The sequence below is a fragment of the Rhinichthys klamathensis genome, unplaced genomic scaffold, assembly GCF_029890125.1.
Source record: "Rhinichthys klamathensis goyatoka isolate OS25496 unplaced genomic scaffold, OSU_Roscu_1.1 h1tg000068l_1, whole genome shotgun sequence".
Lineage (NCBI taxonomy): Eukaryota > Metazoa > Chordata > Actinopteri > Cypriniformes > Leuciscidae > Rhinichthys > Rhinichthys klamathensis.
This window is the reverse complement of record NW_026606611.1, coordinates 3,606,954-3,624,755: the sequence shown is the minus strand read 5'-3', so window position 1 is coordinate 3,624,755 and position 17,802 is coordinate 3,606,954. Positions and strand designations below refer to the sequence as shown.

At 39.9% G+C, this 17,802-nt stretch overlaps 1 protein-coding gene across 1 annotated transcript in view; it reads right to left on the bottom strand.

Moving 5' to 3' along the window:
* enox2 (ecto-NOX disulfide-thiol exchanger 2) overlaps positions 1-17,802 on the bottom strand; it is a 301,696-nt gene that overhangs the window by 209,305 nt on the left and 74,589 nt on the right. The window contains exon 2 of the mRNA XM_056250293.1: positions 687-760. Coding sequence (XP_056106268.1) covers positions 687-723 — 37 coding nt within the window. The 5' untranslated portion in view covers positions 724-760. The remainder of the gene's footprint in view (positions 1-686; positions 761-17,802) is intronic.

The following is a 17,802-nucleotide window of genomic DNA, read 5'->3' as shown; positions in this document are numbered from 1 at the left end:
TAAGAAATAGCTCTTTACATTAAGGTAGTAGCCTAGTGAGAACAGGGTGTTGGGGAATCACTTTTTCTCTCTTTTTCATCAAACCGCAGTTTTTGCAAGTTCCCGCAATTTCATCACATAAAAGTGCAAATATCCTGCATATTCCATCGCCGCATAATCAAGGATTTTTGCCCTCAACAATCACAAAAAAACTCCGCATTTTTCTGGAAGGACTGACCTTTGGGTCACATCACCACACCATTTTGTCCCCCCCACTTTTATAATGGCTGCTACGCCCCTGCACTCAAATATCAGACTTTTCTCTCGGCTCGCCAAACGCATCCGAAGCAGTATCAGACTCACCTTTCAGCTTAATCTCCCAAAAGTTGATAAAAGGTTCCGGCGAGCTCTGAAATCTAAACTTCCTGTCATTTAGAAAGCGCAAACAAGAACGGAAAAGTGACAGAGGCGATCCAGCAGACGTTTCCACCTGTTCGTGACAGAATAAATGCCAAAGAACTCGAGAAGAAACCTCTTATTATTGAGAAGCAGCCTCTCATGGGAACACTGACAGTCTTATCAGTTGTGCAGCAGAGATCTTGCCAACAAATCCTTTTTCTGCTGTGAGATCTACACTCTGCCTGTGAATGAGAAGCTTAAAGAGTCTCTGATGGTACATCAAGCAGACAGAATGCATATCAACTCACCTACAGCTCGGCCAGATCTGTAGTCCTTGAACATCATGTCTTAACCAGACACTCAATCTCCCGGTGACAGCACCCTGTTAAGAAAACAATACAGACTTAGCTGCATTTGGACATTAAGGGAGACTGAAACATCTCCATGAAACAGCTCTGTAAGTTCAGGTTTTCTGTGTTTTCATCAGTATGAAAATATCAGTGAGAAACCACATGACTTTCCAACAGCATAGTAAGTGTCTTGGAGAAGGCATGCTAAATTCAGTATAAAACAAACATCCAAAATACACTAAAGTGTAATTGGGAATGTCGGGTTCGGCATCATAGGATTCAAGATCAGCCAAATTTAAGAGTTTACTTCAGCTGCTCATAGCAGATGAATTGAGTTTGTTTACCAGGCATAAATATTTCATACCAGGCCTGAAACTGCATTTTGCATTATTAAAAAGTATATATTTTTATCCCTATGACAATGGAAATATATAGCTGCTTTTTCTTGCATATTTATGCCAGCGCAGGTCATGGTGTCAATCGTGGTATTGGGTATTAACCAGTCCTTCAGTGAAACAGCACCAGTCACAAAAATGTGAAGATGAATTGTTATTTTGTTTCTCATATTTGCACCAGTAGCTTAACGTGAAGAATATTCCGCAATATGTGTTGCCACATGGTGTTCTGGAGAAATTTGAAACACTCTAGATAAGCTTCTGGAGCCAGATTCACAAAACCTTTAACGTTACTCACTCATGTCGTTCCAAACCCGTTTCGTTCATCTTCGGAACACAAATGAAGATATTTTTGATGAAATCTGAGAGCTTTCTGTCCCTCCGTTGACAGCTAAGCAAATGACACTTTGACGCTTCAAAAAGTTCATAAAGAGATTGTAAAACATGATCACTTTATATGATTAACAGGTTGATTTATTACATATAAATATTCATCAACTCACACATCAGTTGTGGTAAACGGAAGCCCAAACGCTTGACGTGCAAGAACCAATGAGGTGCATTCTCATGTTATACAGCCAATTTGAGCTTCAGCAAGAGCCAATGAGGTTCATTCTCGTGTTACGCAGCACGTTTGAGCTTCCTCGTGAACCAATGGGGTTCATTCTCGTGTTACGCAGCACGTTTGAGCTTCAGCAAGAACCAATGAGGTTCATTCTCGTGTGTTACGCACCACTATTATGCTCCCACAAGAACCAATGAGGTTAATTCTCATCAGGCCCGGTTCTACGAGAGTGCAAGTGCCAAGCACCCTCAAACTCAAGCAAGAGCACCCTCAGTTGATACTGTAATAATATATTGGCAAAACAGATTTGGCAAACAGTCCCATGCATATTTGTGTTTGCACACTGGAGAATATCAACTGTATCTATTTACAATGTGTTTTTGCAGCAGTGAGCAATGTAGCCAATCACAGTCATAGTTGTTGATCTCTTGAAGACAATGGCCAATTAGAGGTGCTTAAGTTAGTCAGAGTCTCACTGCTCAAAACTCCAGAGTTTATGTTCAGTGCTGAGTTATGCACAAATGTTTCTTAAAAATGCTTGCGATACCTCTCATTAGCAAAAAACATTAGTGTACATTAGTGTACACAATGTAAGGGTGTATTCACACCAGGAAAGTCCGATAGTTCACTTGCTTTGGTCCGGACCAAATAATTTTATTTTATTTTTTGGTACGGTTCGCTTTCACACTGCTCTTTTTGCAAGTGAACCAAAATTTGTAAACAAAACCACACGTGTGCTAAGGTCGTCCATTCATTGGACAAGGATTCTCAAGTAGGGAAATCAGGAAGTGCAAAAAAGGCTCAGCATGGAGATATTTCGTACTGCAATATTTGTTCTTTTACTAATTTTGTGTTATTCTGTACAAACGCAATATGAAGAAACTAATGAGTATCATATGATACAATGTCATCTATACGATGTTGTAATTCGGATTTTGAGAAGACGACGATGTGCTGCAAGACGGTTCCGGCGGAGTATCACTTTCCCATAACGCAACTCCGACTACGGAAGCCTGTTAACTCAAAGGCGCAGTGCTTTCTTGCAATTGGATCGGTTCATGTTCACACCGTAAACGAACCGTACCAGAGTTCGTTTTGAACCGTACCGAGACCACCTCTTCAGCTGGGTCTCGGTTCGGTTGTTTGGTCCGCACCCGAGTTCGATTGCTGTATTCACACCTGCCCAAAAGGTCCGCACCAAGGGGGGAAACAAACTAGAGTTCGATTCAATCGAACCAAACAAGGCAGGTGTGAATACACCCTAAGTGTTTTATTGTGCATTGTTGGCAGCTTCATTGATGATAATGGAACTTTGTGATATCGCGATAAACTGACAAAGTGACAGGGAGCGGCTTGCTTTCGAGGCTACAGCCTATAATCTATTGAATTAAACTACTGTTTTTTTTATTTTGCTAAGATGACTGACGGCCAATTGCATGCTGCAAAGTTTCGGAAGTAACTTTATATATCAATGCTGGATTCACTCTGCACGCAACAAAAAATAACATGTTAAAATACTAGTAACGCATTAAAGCTATGGAAAGGCAGACTAATAGAAAAATATTCATAGCAAAATATTTTTAAAAACTATTATAATTATTGGTAAAAGTGCTGACTTGTAAATAATCTTAAATGTCTCACTGTACATTTCTATGGTGGAGCCATTGCTTAGCCTACATCTGCACTTCACTAGAACACCCTCAGTGATTTCAGAAGCACCCTCAGTGATTTGATTCTGGAACCGGCCTGATTCTCGTGTTACGCAGCACGTTTGAGCTTCCGCAAGAACCGATGCGGTTTGTTCTCGAGAGATTTAACCAGCAAGCAGATTTGGTTGAGCTTCTGTTTATGTTTGTTGATCAATGTTTAAATGTGAATAAAAGCCTAAATTCAATCTGTTCATCATATAAAAGCAATCGCGTCTCTTCAGAAAATTTGGACTAAACTGCTTAATTCATATGGATTAGTTTTACGATCTCAATTCACTTTTTAAAGCTTCAAAGTGGTAGTTGCACAGCTGCCAATGGAAGGAAAGAAAGCTCTCAGATTTCATCAAAAAGATGAAAGTCAAATGAAAGAAAGCCTTACGGGTTTGGAACGACATGAGGGTGAGTAACTTAATATTTTGTATTCCACAAAATACAACATTGCATTCGCAATTTTATTATTTTGTTTTTTAAGATTGTTCTAAAAGAAAAAAAAAACTTAAGTGCTGAACCTCCGTCAGCCATTTGAGACAAAAATAGTGGGTGTGCTTATTATGATTTTTGCGGTAATCTGCAGGCACAGGAAAATGACGGTGAGGTGTTTTTCATTTAATTGATCAGTGGGTCAAACTTTCTAGAATTTATCTTAAGAAATTTCTTATATTCTTTTAAAAGAACATCTGGACCCTTGAAGGTAAATTCTGGTAAATAGTTAACCATTTAAACCATGTAATGTTGCAGTTCCTTGTTAAGCTAATGGCCAACTGGCGAGTAACTTGCTGAAAGTTTGGTGAGTGTAAATGTTGAACTGTTCTAAATTTACTTTTCAAACTATGAAATAAAATGCAGAAAATATATAAGATATCAATTAACCACCCATCCTGTGCATTCTATCTTTTTAAAACTCCAGACATGTAGGTTTTCAGATCTATAATTGAAATGTCAGAAATCATGAGCGCCCTCTTTCATCACTTTGGTTCGTGAATGCTTTGATACAGGGTGTAATAGAGAGAGCATCATTCTGGAAATATATTATGTTATGAAATCCAGAGTCAGCCAATAACACAATCATAAAACAATCTTGTTTAGACAGGGATGCGTGTTCTGCAATGACTGTTTTCATGTAATGTTTTCAGTACAGAAGCGCCGTGTCTTGAGAGCTTGTGGACACAGTCTTCCTCAAATAGCAGCATGTCCATGAACCACCTGCCACTTCATTGACACTTTCTCCTCAACATGGTAATGAACTCTAACCTGTTGACATTTCCCCAGTCACCATTGACCCTGAGTCTGTGGCTGGCCAGACCTAAATGACACTGATTTTAAACTCAACAACGGGAGAAGAAAAAAACGGTCAAAATTATCCCCGTTCACACGGATCCACGAAAATGTCTAAAAACGCTGTATTATTCAGTTGGTGATGTCACTTTGTTAAGAAACACTACACACCTATATGCTTTTTAAAGAAGACATTAAATTCACTAAAATAAAAATGAAAATAAAAACAAAACTGCTACCATAAAAATACACTTGTAGGTTTGAAATTCTATAGCACATTTATGTTTACCAACAACAACAAATATTCAACAACAAATATTTTAGCAAACTATATTTATATTTTAGTGTTAATGTATATTTTAATCATAATTATTGCGCTCCTATTCTGTTGCGCTCTGTGTGTTTGGCGTGCATGCACGCAGCGGCGCTCGTTCACAGAAGTTTAGCTTGTAGAAGGCTTGTCCACTCCTGACAGAAAAATGGAAATATTTGCTTGACTTTCTAACATTTACAGATGGAAAATATGTCCGTGAAATGTAAATTATGCACTGAGGAAATTATTGGATGTCACTTGAGCTTAAAGATTATTAATAGAGGTGTATTTGTTTCCACCAATCGCTGCACAAGTGAAGGTTACGTATGCTGACGGAAGCATGTTAGTGCTAGCCCTCCCGGAACCCACAGAGAATGCATTGCAGTGCCTGCAGTTCGAAAAAAAAAAATTTTCTTTGTGGAAGTCTATGGGAACATAGATGGGATTCTCGGCCAGAGTGAAATTGCCCAAAAAGGGGCGGTACTCCACAGAAAGCGACTTGATGCTGATTGGACTATATCCAGAGGTAGAACAACAGTGACGGCTATAGCGTAACTCTGTAGTTGAATGCGAATGTGATTGAAAAAGTCCCTTTCGTACTTTGGTGGTGCACTGCCCTATCGCCCTAATGAAGAAACCCCCCCTGTTTGAAACTGCTATGGCAGCGGGGAAGATAATGGGCTACTATTTGCTTTTGACGCACTATTTGCTTCGCGTCGCTTGCGTCCGGTGTAGAGAGGGCGTTACTGATCATGATGCTCGGGATCTGTAATGATTATAATTTGTGTGTAATCCTGAGTTTATCCTGATGGAAACATAAAGAAGTGTTAAACTCCAACAATCTTTTGGAAACAGGGTGTTTCTTTTAACCAAGGGTGCAAATTGCAAAATGAATCAAATTCAGTTCCCGCCCCGAGTGTAAACTCGTACCGTGATTGGTTGTAGCAGGAACGTGCTACGATTGGTCAGCTCAATGTGGCCGTTATCTGATTGGCTTGAGTAAGCGGTGGGTGGAGTCCACTTATTTGTGTATTTGGCTGTACGTCGACGCTAGAAGTGTTTCAAAATCTACAGATGCATGAGGGGATTTACAAATGCACAAGAAGCTATTCACAAATGTGTGCAGCGATTTACAAATGCACAGAAAGCGGTTCACAAATAAATGCCAGGCAGAGTTGTGTTTATTTATTTGTGAGTTTTATACATTTTTGTGAAACTCTTTACATTTATTTGTGAATCTTAATCTATTTATTTGTAAATTAGATTTTTTTTTTTGTAAATCTCTTTACATTTGTTTTTGAATCTCAATCTATTTATTTGGAATAATGCAACTATTCTAACCCCATAGTACAGTATCCAAAAACTGTACTGAAGTAGAAGTACAAATACTTATAGAAATATTTACTCAAAGTAAAAGTAAAAGTAATAAACAGAGCAATTCCAATAGGGTCCTCACACCATCGGTGCTCGGGTTCGTTACTTGAGTAAGAGTAAAAAAAAATCCAATGAAAAAACTACTCAAGCAGCTAGTTAGTTAATTCGGAACATATTTAGGCTTATATATATATATATATATATATATATATATATATATATATATATATATATATATATATATATATAACACTATTATCTAGATATTTTTCATTTAAATGATTATTATCATCATAATTAGATAGGCTATCTTTGCAACAAACTCCAGAGGAGACAAGCATTTTTTTCTGGCATCTGTAGCCCGAAAATTATTACCTGTCCTTTGGTTTGTATAATAATAACTTATACAATTACATTTGGATTATTAAACAATGTCGAAATAAAGTGAATCTGCAGAGTTGTGCATTCAAAGGCATGTAAAGGGAACCATTGCCACAGAGACTTAGGGGCTGTTTACACCTGGCCACTTCATGCATTTTCTGTGATCGGATAGCTATCCGATCGTGCAAAGACCAGGTGTAAATGCCCTCCGAAACGCATTCGAGACAGATTTGAATCCGATCGCTCAAACCACATCAGGAGGAGGTCTGGGCCGCATTCCAGACGAAACTGGACAAGTGTAAATGCATCTGGTTGTTGAAACCACATATGTAAATTTTACTCCTCCCAAAAATGCTAAAAAATATTAGGATGTTATATAGGCTATTTGTCATGTTATAGTCAGATATGACGACGCTACTGCAACATGCATTACCGCAGATGAGCAGCTGAGCATCTCTTCATCAAGCCAACGTGCAAACTATCGCAAATCAAAGTGAAAGTAAGTCGCAGACGCTTAACACACAATCATCTTCATTAAAAGTAGAGAAACGAAATGATCTTACCAGGGCTATTGCCGCTCTCTCTAATTGCTGTCTTTGATTTTGAAATTAGCTGATGATCAATAAAATGCAGCTCATATCTGTTGCTTTCGTTGACGTGCACTCCATTAAATCTGCATATAGCGCGGGAATTGAAGATCGGATTTATATCCGTTTTGCAAAAACACATTTATGTGACCAGGTGTAAATGGAATCGTTTCGATAACTCAGATAGCTATCCGATCTGAGAAAACGCATGAAGTGGCCAGGTGTAAACAGCCCCTTAGACTTAGTTCCTCCAGCCCTGTATGCCGCATTGGGCGACTAGCGCTTTCCATTGTGCTCGATCCATTGCGGCGGATCTTGCTTGGCATTTTCGTAGAATATGACCCGCAAACTGGAACCGGCGTTCTGTAACTATGTCTGCGAGGGGCCGTGACGATGAACTGCAGTAAACTTCGTCATTCGTTATGTGATCGTGGTATGATATTCGTAGGATGCGGCGAAGACAGCGTTGGTGAAAAACGTTGAGTCGACATTTAATACTTGCTGTCATTTTCCAAGTCTCGCATTCATATGTCGCAGTCGGGATGATGATGGCGTTGTAGATGCAAAGCTTAATCTTTAGGCTGATGGTATTGGTGCGCCAGAGACTGCATCGCATTCCGAATCACCATCGCTGGCCACGACACTTCCCAGATAGATGAAGCTGTCGACTTCAATTTGTAGTTGCCCAATACGGACTGGTATGTTTGAACATGCATACCCAATGCGTATTATCTTGGTCTTCGAGGTGTTAATTCATAATCCAACTTCGAGGCCTCTTCTTGCAGACTTCCGGTCATTTCACAGAGGATCTTCTGCGTTCGGCCGATGAGAGCGGTATCGTCGGCGAAGTCGAGGTCTGCAAGGTGACGCATGTCCGTCCATGATAATACAAAGTCCATCTGGTCCACAGCTCGCCGCATAACGAAATCGATCACAAGAAGAAACAGGAATGGAGATAGAATACATCCCTGACGAACTCGATATTCGATATTGAATGATTCTGTCACTCCATCGTCTGTTCGGATGCAACAGCTGGAATTCTGATACAGGCTGCGGAAGAGCTTCACATACTGGTCGGGAATGCCATACGAGTAGGCAATCTGCTAAAGGGTTTCACGGTGGACGCTATCAAAAGCCTTCACAAAGTCGATGAAATAGACTGAAAGACATTGCTGGAACTCAAGGCTTTGTTCAATGATTGTTTGGAGAACAAAGATTTGCTACGTGCAAGATCGACCATATATTAGCTCCCACCCTCCATTTTTAAGCATGTCGGCGGCGATCTCATCCATGCCCGCGGCCTTCCCATTTTAAAGTGTACGCAACGCCACCATGACTTCTGCTATTCCAATGCATCCGTTAGCGATGGGTAGATGTTTGCGCAAATTCGTCCAGTTGGAGGATCCTCTCGGGGGCTGGTTGATTAACCCTCTGGGGTCAGTGGTCGCGCCGGCGATACCAGCTCGCTTTTTTTCTTATCAGTGCAAAAGAGACTCAAAATACAGTTGATTTTGATCTTACATATAAGTGTTGTACATCATTAGATCCTGTTAAGAGTCTATTTTTTGTGGATACTCACAATAAAAACAAAGTGTTGTCCTTTTCGCCAAAAAAAAAAAAAAAAAAAAAACATGATGCGAGTTCTGCGTTCTCTCTGTTAGTGAAGTCCATTCTGAAACGCGTCCGAAAATGAACTGTAACTCAGCGAATACTCAATCACGCAGGAATACAGGCACACAGGCATGAAGCTTGAATTCTCTTCTTTTAAATGAAGTAATTTATATAAAAAAAAACAAATATTCTCAGTTTATGTAATCTGTATGAAAAGAGAGAGATGTCAGTCCTTTTCTTTTCAGCTCATTATAGCTCATTAAGCATCCCTTGAAAGTGTTCGACCCACCGTCCGTTTTGCGTTTCTTTGGTCAAGAGTGGCTTCCCATGCTTATCCTTTATGGGCGCCCCGTGGCCTCCTTTTGACCCTGACAGATCACGTACTATGCGGAATAGTCTTTGAATCATTCTTATCTGCAGCTTTCTGGGCTTCCTCACCCTGCTGTTCAAACCAGGCCCGCTTGTCTCGACGGCAGCTCCGTTTGACTTGTCGGTCCAAGACGCTGTAAATTCTTTTGACATGGGCGCGCTGATCTTCATTTGCCGCTTGATCCTGTCGCTGCTTCGCGTGCCGTCTCTCATCAATCAACCCCTATGTCTCGTCCTGTATCCATCGCTCTTTGTAGATCCCTCTTCGGCGACCAATCGCAACCTCTGCACTCTCCACCACCATCTCTCGGAAAAGCTTCCAACAGTCCTCCAGGTCGACAGACTCAGATTGTTCCAACGCCTGGAATCGATTCAGAAGGTTGATCTGGAAACGCTCATTTACATTCCGAACTTTGAGATTTGTCACATTGAATGGGCGGCGCCGCTGAGCGCAAACGAAGCGCAAACGACACTTGGCACGAAGGAGGTTGTGGTCAGAAGCCACATCTGCACAGCGCTGGACTCTGACAGATCGAGAACAGACAATCGCTTTGCGACGCAGATGTAGTCGATCTCATTCAGTGTTCGGCCATCAGGGGATCGCCAAGTTTTCTTGTGGATTTCCTTGTGGTTGAAGAATGTATTTCCGACGCACAGATCATTTACTGCGCAGAAAGTGGAGAGTCTGATGCCGTTATCATTTGTTATTGTTGCTGAACCAAAGGGACCGATGTTTCGCTCAAAACATGCTCATGACTGCTACTGAACATCTGAACACAAACAACGATCGAATGCACATTGATCTTCTTCTTCTGTCTGTTCTCCAAAATGTAATCAAATGTTTATTTCTGCAAGCACGTTTTTTAACGTGGCGTAATAATCTGTTTGGTTGTAAAATATTTAAGGGATTTACAAAACAACGATGTACTAAAAACGCTAAAGGTTTTCCTTTGTGATTTTCGCAAATAGACGATGAAATTGTCAAAATGATCCGTTCACATGGATCTGTGAAAACGACTAGAAAAGATGTATTATTCATATGAGGCCAGTAGTTGGCAGTCACTTTGTAAAGAAACACTACGTGCCTATAGAATGAACACATAACACGCATGCGCATGATGTCTCAGTTTTCACAAATTCCCGTTTTTGTTGTTCACATAGAAACGACAGCAGTATCGTTTCAAAAGCTTGCGTTTTCAGGCCCCCCAAACGCCATTGTCATATAAATGAACGGCCAAAATGCCGACAAAATGTTCATTTGAAAACGATAGTGTAAACGGTCCCTATATGTCCTGCATATTTGCACTGGCACAAAAAATCCGATCTTTTACTCACATCTGACACAGATCGGAATTTGTTGCACACATGTTAACACAAAAATCCACTCGAGATCCAATTTTTTTGCATCCGATCTGAGCCACTTCCAAATGTGGTTTTAAATCAGATACATATCCGATATCTGGACATCCGACCTACGTCTAAACATGCATATCCGATTCCCCTTTGAATTCCAAGCCACCACAAGGCGAGGACGACTTGTTTATTCACAAAGATAGCTTTTTAATGTTGTATTATGAGGCAGACGTGCCTGTATGCGCTCGCTCACAGCTATTTATTGAAATGGGAACTTTATATTTATCTTTGAAAGAAAAGAAATTGCGCAAACACAGAAACATTCAGGAGCTGGTTTTCAACATCTGTATGTGACTTTTATAAATAAAACAGCCTCACTAATGAAAGCACATTATATTTCCAGCAATGAGGGGATAACTTCGCTGTAATTAAACTGACAAACTTCACTAATTGGGTTACTCACTCTCTCTCTCTCTCTCTCTCTCTCTCTCTCTGGTTAATTCATTAAAAATATATATTACAGGGCTACTTTATTTCACTTCAGAATTCTAGATCTGAGCTGTAGAAAAACTAAAATTATTTCCGGACTATATATCTGTATCGTCAGATTTCGCTCTGCAAAACATTCATGAGTCGTGACAGCTGTTATTCAAAACCAGGTATACAAATTGGGTGGGAATTAATGTAAACACATATCAAATACCAGTCCTGTCTAAAGTGAGCGTAAACAGTCGGGCCAAAAAATCGGATCTGTGGATTAAGACTTGCAGTGTAAATGCAGCCCTTGTCGCCAGAGAAAAGTCTGTCATTGATTAAACATTACGAGGTCAGAAAAACAAAATGTAAAAATGAAACGTATGCATGGATTAACTGTTCACTGTAAGATCTTATTGTTAAAGTATTGTTAATGTAATATTTAAGGAATCATAATCAGTGAACAGAACCACAAACATTTAACTCCTGTATCAAATGTATGCATTTAATCTTGAAGCTCAAAAGCAGCAAGTGCAGTCAAGTGTCCAAAGCAACCGGGTATGGTTCAGTCTCCAGTCTGAGGTTGAGCCTGGAGGGAGAGGAACGTAATTGGTCGCAGCAGTCATAACTGACAGAAAAATGTTAGCAAAAAATCCTTCCTTATGATGAACACCACTATATAATATCTATTCCTCAAACTCGACTGTAGCTTGCAGGGCTGTTAGCAACGTGTTTGAACTTATGAGGCATATAAGACTACATTTGGGCAAAATGGACATTAAAAATACATTTGAATTCATCCGAGGTTAGATTTCAGTCAGTGGCCCAATGAAAATGATTCAGTAATGGCACTGGCCAGCATGAAACCGACATCATCTTCCCTCCTATCAAGCGGAGGATGCATCTCATATGAGGGTATATTTAGTCAACGAGATTGGAATTGCCAAAAAATAACATACAACAATAATAAGGCATAACATATACATCCTCTTCACCCACCTTCAGTACTACAAAACTGGGGAAAAAATAAACAAACATTCTATTAATACATCTTACATGCTATCTACAGTAGAGCAGATGCTGGGATTTGTGCATAGAGATTTGTCCAGGTTCTTGTTATAGAAGCACTAATGATCCCATTATGACTGTCTAAAAACCAAGGCGCATCGTTAGCGTATTTCAAGCTTATATGATTCCCAACAGTACTGTGTAGGTAGGCAGGTTCAGCAGGTAGCAAAATAATGGAACATTAGGTGACTTTAAATGAGTTGAAAGCACAACAAGCACATTGTTGTCAAACACAACCTGTTGGTAACTATACTATTGCATTTTTTGCCCAATTCAACCTTTTTGTAACCCTTCATTCTGATTGGGCATAACAAGTGCCGACAAATGGTTACCACGTGACAGTCCTGTCTGTTTAGAACAGTGGATTCATAGATTATTCATATTTATTTGTCCTCAAATTCTTTTCCACAGTGGTGCATACATAAAGAAACTTTATGTAAAAATTACAAAATTATGCAATTAAAAACATACCAAATCACAAACAATGACAAAGGCATAGCACACCAGTGACTGATCCTTTATGTGCATTGAAATTATTGTTTGTTCAAAACCCGTATGGCGGTAGGGACAAAGCTCTTACTATGGCCTTTCTTCAAGTTCAAGTTCAAAATGTATTATTTAGCCATTTCAACAATACAGTTGATCGGAATTTGTCTTGGTATGCTACACATATACACATGAGTATGCTGTACCTATGGCCAGAAGGAAGGGGGTTAAAAACTGATGAAGTGGATGATCAGAATCATGTATAATTGTCAACACTATATGGATCATAAATGACTTAAAGCTGGAGTCCATAACATTTGGCGCTCTAGCGCTTAATAGGGCTTGGGCGCCGCGTTGCATTCTGGGACGTGGCGGCCATTTTGACAGCTTCGCGAATGTAAACATGCAGCAAGTCGAACGAGGAGAAGCAGCAGAGTTGGGAGAAAGAAAAGAAAAAAAGATGTTAAAATCCCTAAAAGGAGGTGGAATTTACCGGGATACGTTAAATAGGGAAGCCAGGGACCGGTATGTGGACAAAATCAGCACTTTTAACGGTTTGGATCCATATGAAATTTCCAACAAACAGTGGGAGCACAGTAACTTAATCCGGACAAAAGTAAGCTGCGCTCCACCTAGCTGCTACTTTAGTAACAGTTAGTGCTAACAACCATTCACACATGTAACGTACTTTTAACTATGTGTTTCATAAGTGTAGTTAGTAGCTGTTTTAAGCAAAACTTAAGTTAGTAAGCAAAACGATGCTTAGGGCAAGGGGGTAGCAACAGGACAACAGTACAGAGACTGACAGGTCCGATGGAAGGGCTAACGTTAATGTTATTAGAGTATTAAAATACGGGATATTTTACAGGAAAATACTAAAACGGGAAGACAGCGGGAAAAGAGCTCAAATACATGAGAAACCCGGAAAAAACGGGAGGGTTGACAGCTAACGTTACTAACTACAGTTTTGAAACACATAGTTAAAAGTACATGTGTGAAGGTTGTTAGCACTGTTAGCACACGGTTACTAAACTAGCAGCTAGGTGGAGCGCATCTTAAAGTTACCTTTGTCCGGATTACTGTGTTCCCACTGTTTGCCGACTCTTTGTTGGAAATTTCATATGGATCCAAACCGTTAAAAGTGCCGATTTTGTCCACATACCGGTCCCTGGCTTCCCTATTTAACGTATCCCGGTAAATTCCACCTCCTTTTAGGGGTTTTAACATATTTTTTTCTTTTCTATCTCCCAACTCTGCTGCTTCTCCTCGTTCGACTTGCTGCATGTTTACATTCGCGAAGCTGTCAACATGGCCGCCATGCCAAGTAATGACGCCACGACGCCCAAGCCAAGCCAGAACTGCATGCGTCTTGCGGAAGAACATTGTAGCCGGAGCTACTTCTCTCCGTTTCTGTCTATGACGAGTCACGCAGGCACTGGGCTACTCCGCAGTGGTGGCGACCCAAACCAGTGTAAAATAGTCTGAATATAAACACTTATTATAGGTGGACCATAGTGATTCAGGATAAGACTATGACACGGTTTGGAAAATGGATTCATTTTGTACTCGCTCATTCATAATTTTTGTCCCTGAGTTCAATATGCGCAACCCCCTTTTTCCTGAGCATGTTATTGGCCAAGACTTTCCATCCCTGGGACGAGCTTCTCATCAATTACACTTCACTATAAAAAAACAGTAGATGGCATCATAAAGCCTGTTTTTTTCACAGATGATTGCTTTTAAAATATACACTCACCTAAAGGATTATTAGGAACACCTGTTCAATTTCTCATTAATGCAATTATCTAATCAACCAATCACATGGCAGTTGCTTCAATGCATTTAGGGGTGTGGTCCTGGTCAAGACAATCTCCTGAACTCCAAACTGAATGTCAGAATGGGAAAGAAAGGTGATTTAAGCAATTTTGAGCGTGGCATGGTTGTTGGTGCCAGAAGGGCCGGCTGAGTATTTCACAATCTGCTCAGTTACTGGGATTTTCACGCACAACCATTTCTAGGGTTTACAAAGAATGGTGTGAAAAGGGCAGGGCTCCAGACTAACTTTTTTCACTAGGAGCACAGTGGCCCCAACTGCAAATTTTAGGGGCACAACCAGAAAATTTAGGAGCACACACCGTAATACTAACCAAATATTCACATTTCTACTAATTTCCAGTGTATTACTAATAAATACTTTGATAATAGATGCAGAAATTACAATGCCTTTGCGCTCTGATTTAACGTTACAACCTCTTGTCTTCTAAAAGCAACCGGCAGTGGCGTTGCTTTTTGATTTATTAACATGTCACCGCATAATCTATGCTTGAGGCTAAGATTGTGTTTAACTAGCGTATTTTGTTTAAACTGCAGTGCCTGCACTGTCGGCAAACTTCGTGTTCCCCGCAGTTATGGGGTAGCGACTGCAACATTCGCAGGTCATGGAATTCGTCTCCTTACAGTACTACCTTAACCAGCTGAATTCTCGCAGCCAGTCTTCACGAAAATGGTGGGTTTGGCCCTTTTTGCCACAAAAACCTCTCACTCTGAATCATCTTCCGACTGTGACACTGTACTAGCTGCAACGTTTCAAATAGCTCACGGTTCAGTTTGTATCACGGTTTTAGGTTCACGGTTTCGGTATGATTCGGTATGTGCTATGTTCAGGGAAAAAAGACTACTGTCAAATAAAATAAAGAAAATATGAACAAATAATCTAACCACAAGAAAAAGCACAAATAAATACAAATAGAGCAAAGATACTAATAAAATAAACTATGCTTTTAAGGTAGGTCTAACATTAGTTTTCAGGTACAGAAATTGAATAAAATAATCAAATCCTTATCAATCCAAATCAAAAATTAATCCTTATTAAAGTTACAAAAGCTATTCAATTCAGAGCTGATTCAGTAGGCCTACACCGATACTGTTGAGTGTCTTTCTTGACCATATAAGCATAACAGACTATGGGCCAGGGGCGGTTTCTTCATTAGGGCGATTGGGCGACGCACCACCAAAGTGTAAAAGTGACTTTTTCAATCACATTCACAATCTCATTCAACCACAGAGTTACGCTAGCCGTCACTATAGTCCAATCAGCGTCATGTCACGTTCTGTGGAGTACCGCCTCTTTTTGGGCGATTTCACTATGGCTGAGAATCGCCCAGAGTGTTCCCATAGACTTGCATTCAAAGATGTTTTTTTTCTAACTGCAGGCACTGCAATGCATTCTCTATGGGTTCCGGGAGGGCTCGCACTAACGTGCTTACGTCATCATACGTATCCTTAACTTGTGCAGCGATTGGTGGGAACAAACACACACTATTAAAAATCTTTAAGATTAAGTGACAAATAATATTTGAAAACAATTTTGAATTTGAATAACAAGAAAAAATGAAACACTACTATAATATCTTTATCAAATGTGATTAAAAAAATAAAAATAAAAAAGAACGAGAGCGAGAGAGACTGTTGGGACCAGTTGAACTTGAACAACGTCATGGCGAACGCAGTCATAACACAGTCATTTATCGTGTCATTAAAATAAATACCATTCAGCCCGTCGTAGTAATCAGCATACATTGAGCAGGAGCAAGTAGCAACAGGAACAACAAGATCTAGGAGGGCCTTGGGAGAAGAAGACAAGCAGAGGCTGTCTAAAGAGGTATTTATTGCTGAACATTTTAATACTCGAGTGTTGGAAAATCTCACTTTGTTTTTACAATCAGTTTAGGAAAGGATGGTAGCAGTCTTTTTTACTCCTAGCATTGTACTTTGAAATTTGTACATTTCCATTCGAACACCAACACAATCTTTATCCTACATGTTAACGATTCAGTCAACAATATTATTTGTCGCCACCTAGTGGAATCTTTAATAAAATAACTTAAACTATCTGAGTGGATTGAAAATGCATTTACTGGTCAAAAACCCTTGTCAAACTCCATTTGAGCTTGAATTTTGGTAAAATGTTAATTAACGTAATAACACACACACACACACACACATCACATCATCAGCGCTGTCGGACGGAAGCCTTGTATGTCCAAAACTGTTACTTTTCAGGAAACGAAAGAAAACCTGTTTTTCCCCCAAAATAATTCCCAAGCTCTTTTAATGCTTTCCATTGGTAAAATATTTGTAAAACACATTGACAGATGTAAAGGGTGACCAATAGCATTCATTTTTGAAAAAATAGGGAAATATACAATATGGATTCTGCCTGATACATTGTTGCTGTCGGGATGGAAACCTTGTATCTCTATATTTATATTATAATAAATAATTTATTTTAAAACTAAAATAAATGTATTTATTTTGTCAGGTCTGCGACACAATCTTAAAGTAGAGAAGTTGCCTTTACATGCTTAAGGTGTTAATTTATCCATTGCATGGGTGGACCTTATCCTTATCAATAATCCAAACATTTGCCCCCCCTGAGAGATTTTGCAGGAGCCGCCACTGCTATGGGCCCTATTTTAACGATCTGAAACGCAAGTGTCAAAGCGCAAAGCGCAAGTAACTTTGTGGGCGGATCCCGGCGCTGTTGCTATTTTCCCGGCGGGAGAAATGCCTCTTGCGCCTGGCGCAAAATCTAAAAGGGGTTGGTCTGAAGTAGTTTCATTATTCATAGGTGTGGTTTGGGCGTAACGTGAAATAAACCAATCAGAGCGTCATCTCACATTCCCTTTAAGAGCAGGCGCGCTCAAGCGGATTCCTATTATAACGGCGGATTTGCCAGGCGCGCGCCAGGAGCGGTTCACAGCCGAGGAGAGCAACGTTCTCGTCAGGGCCGTAAAACACAGAGAAGTGACATTGGGGATGGAGAAACCCACCCAAATTAACTTCTGTTAAACAGGCGTATGATAATTTGGGTAAATGTGTAAGCTACATGTATGCTTTTATAATAAATTGTCTATCTATCTATCTATCTATCTATCTATCTATCTATCTATCTATCTATCTATCTATCTATCTATCTATCTATCGTAATAATGTATGATTTGCAAAAATGAAAACTGCTGCTTAGATGAGAGAATCAAAGTGTATGCGCGTTGTGCACACGCTACATTGATTATGGCCAAGCATGCGCCCTTAAAATAGCATAATGAACAACG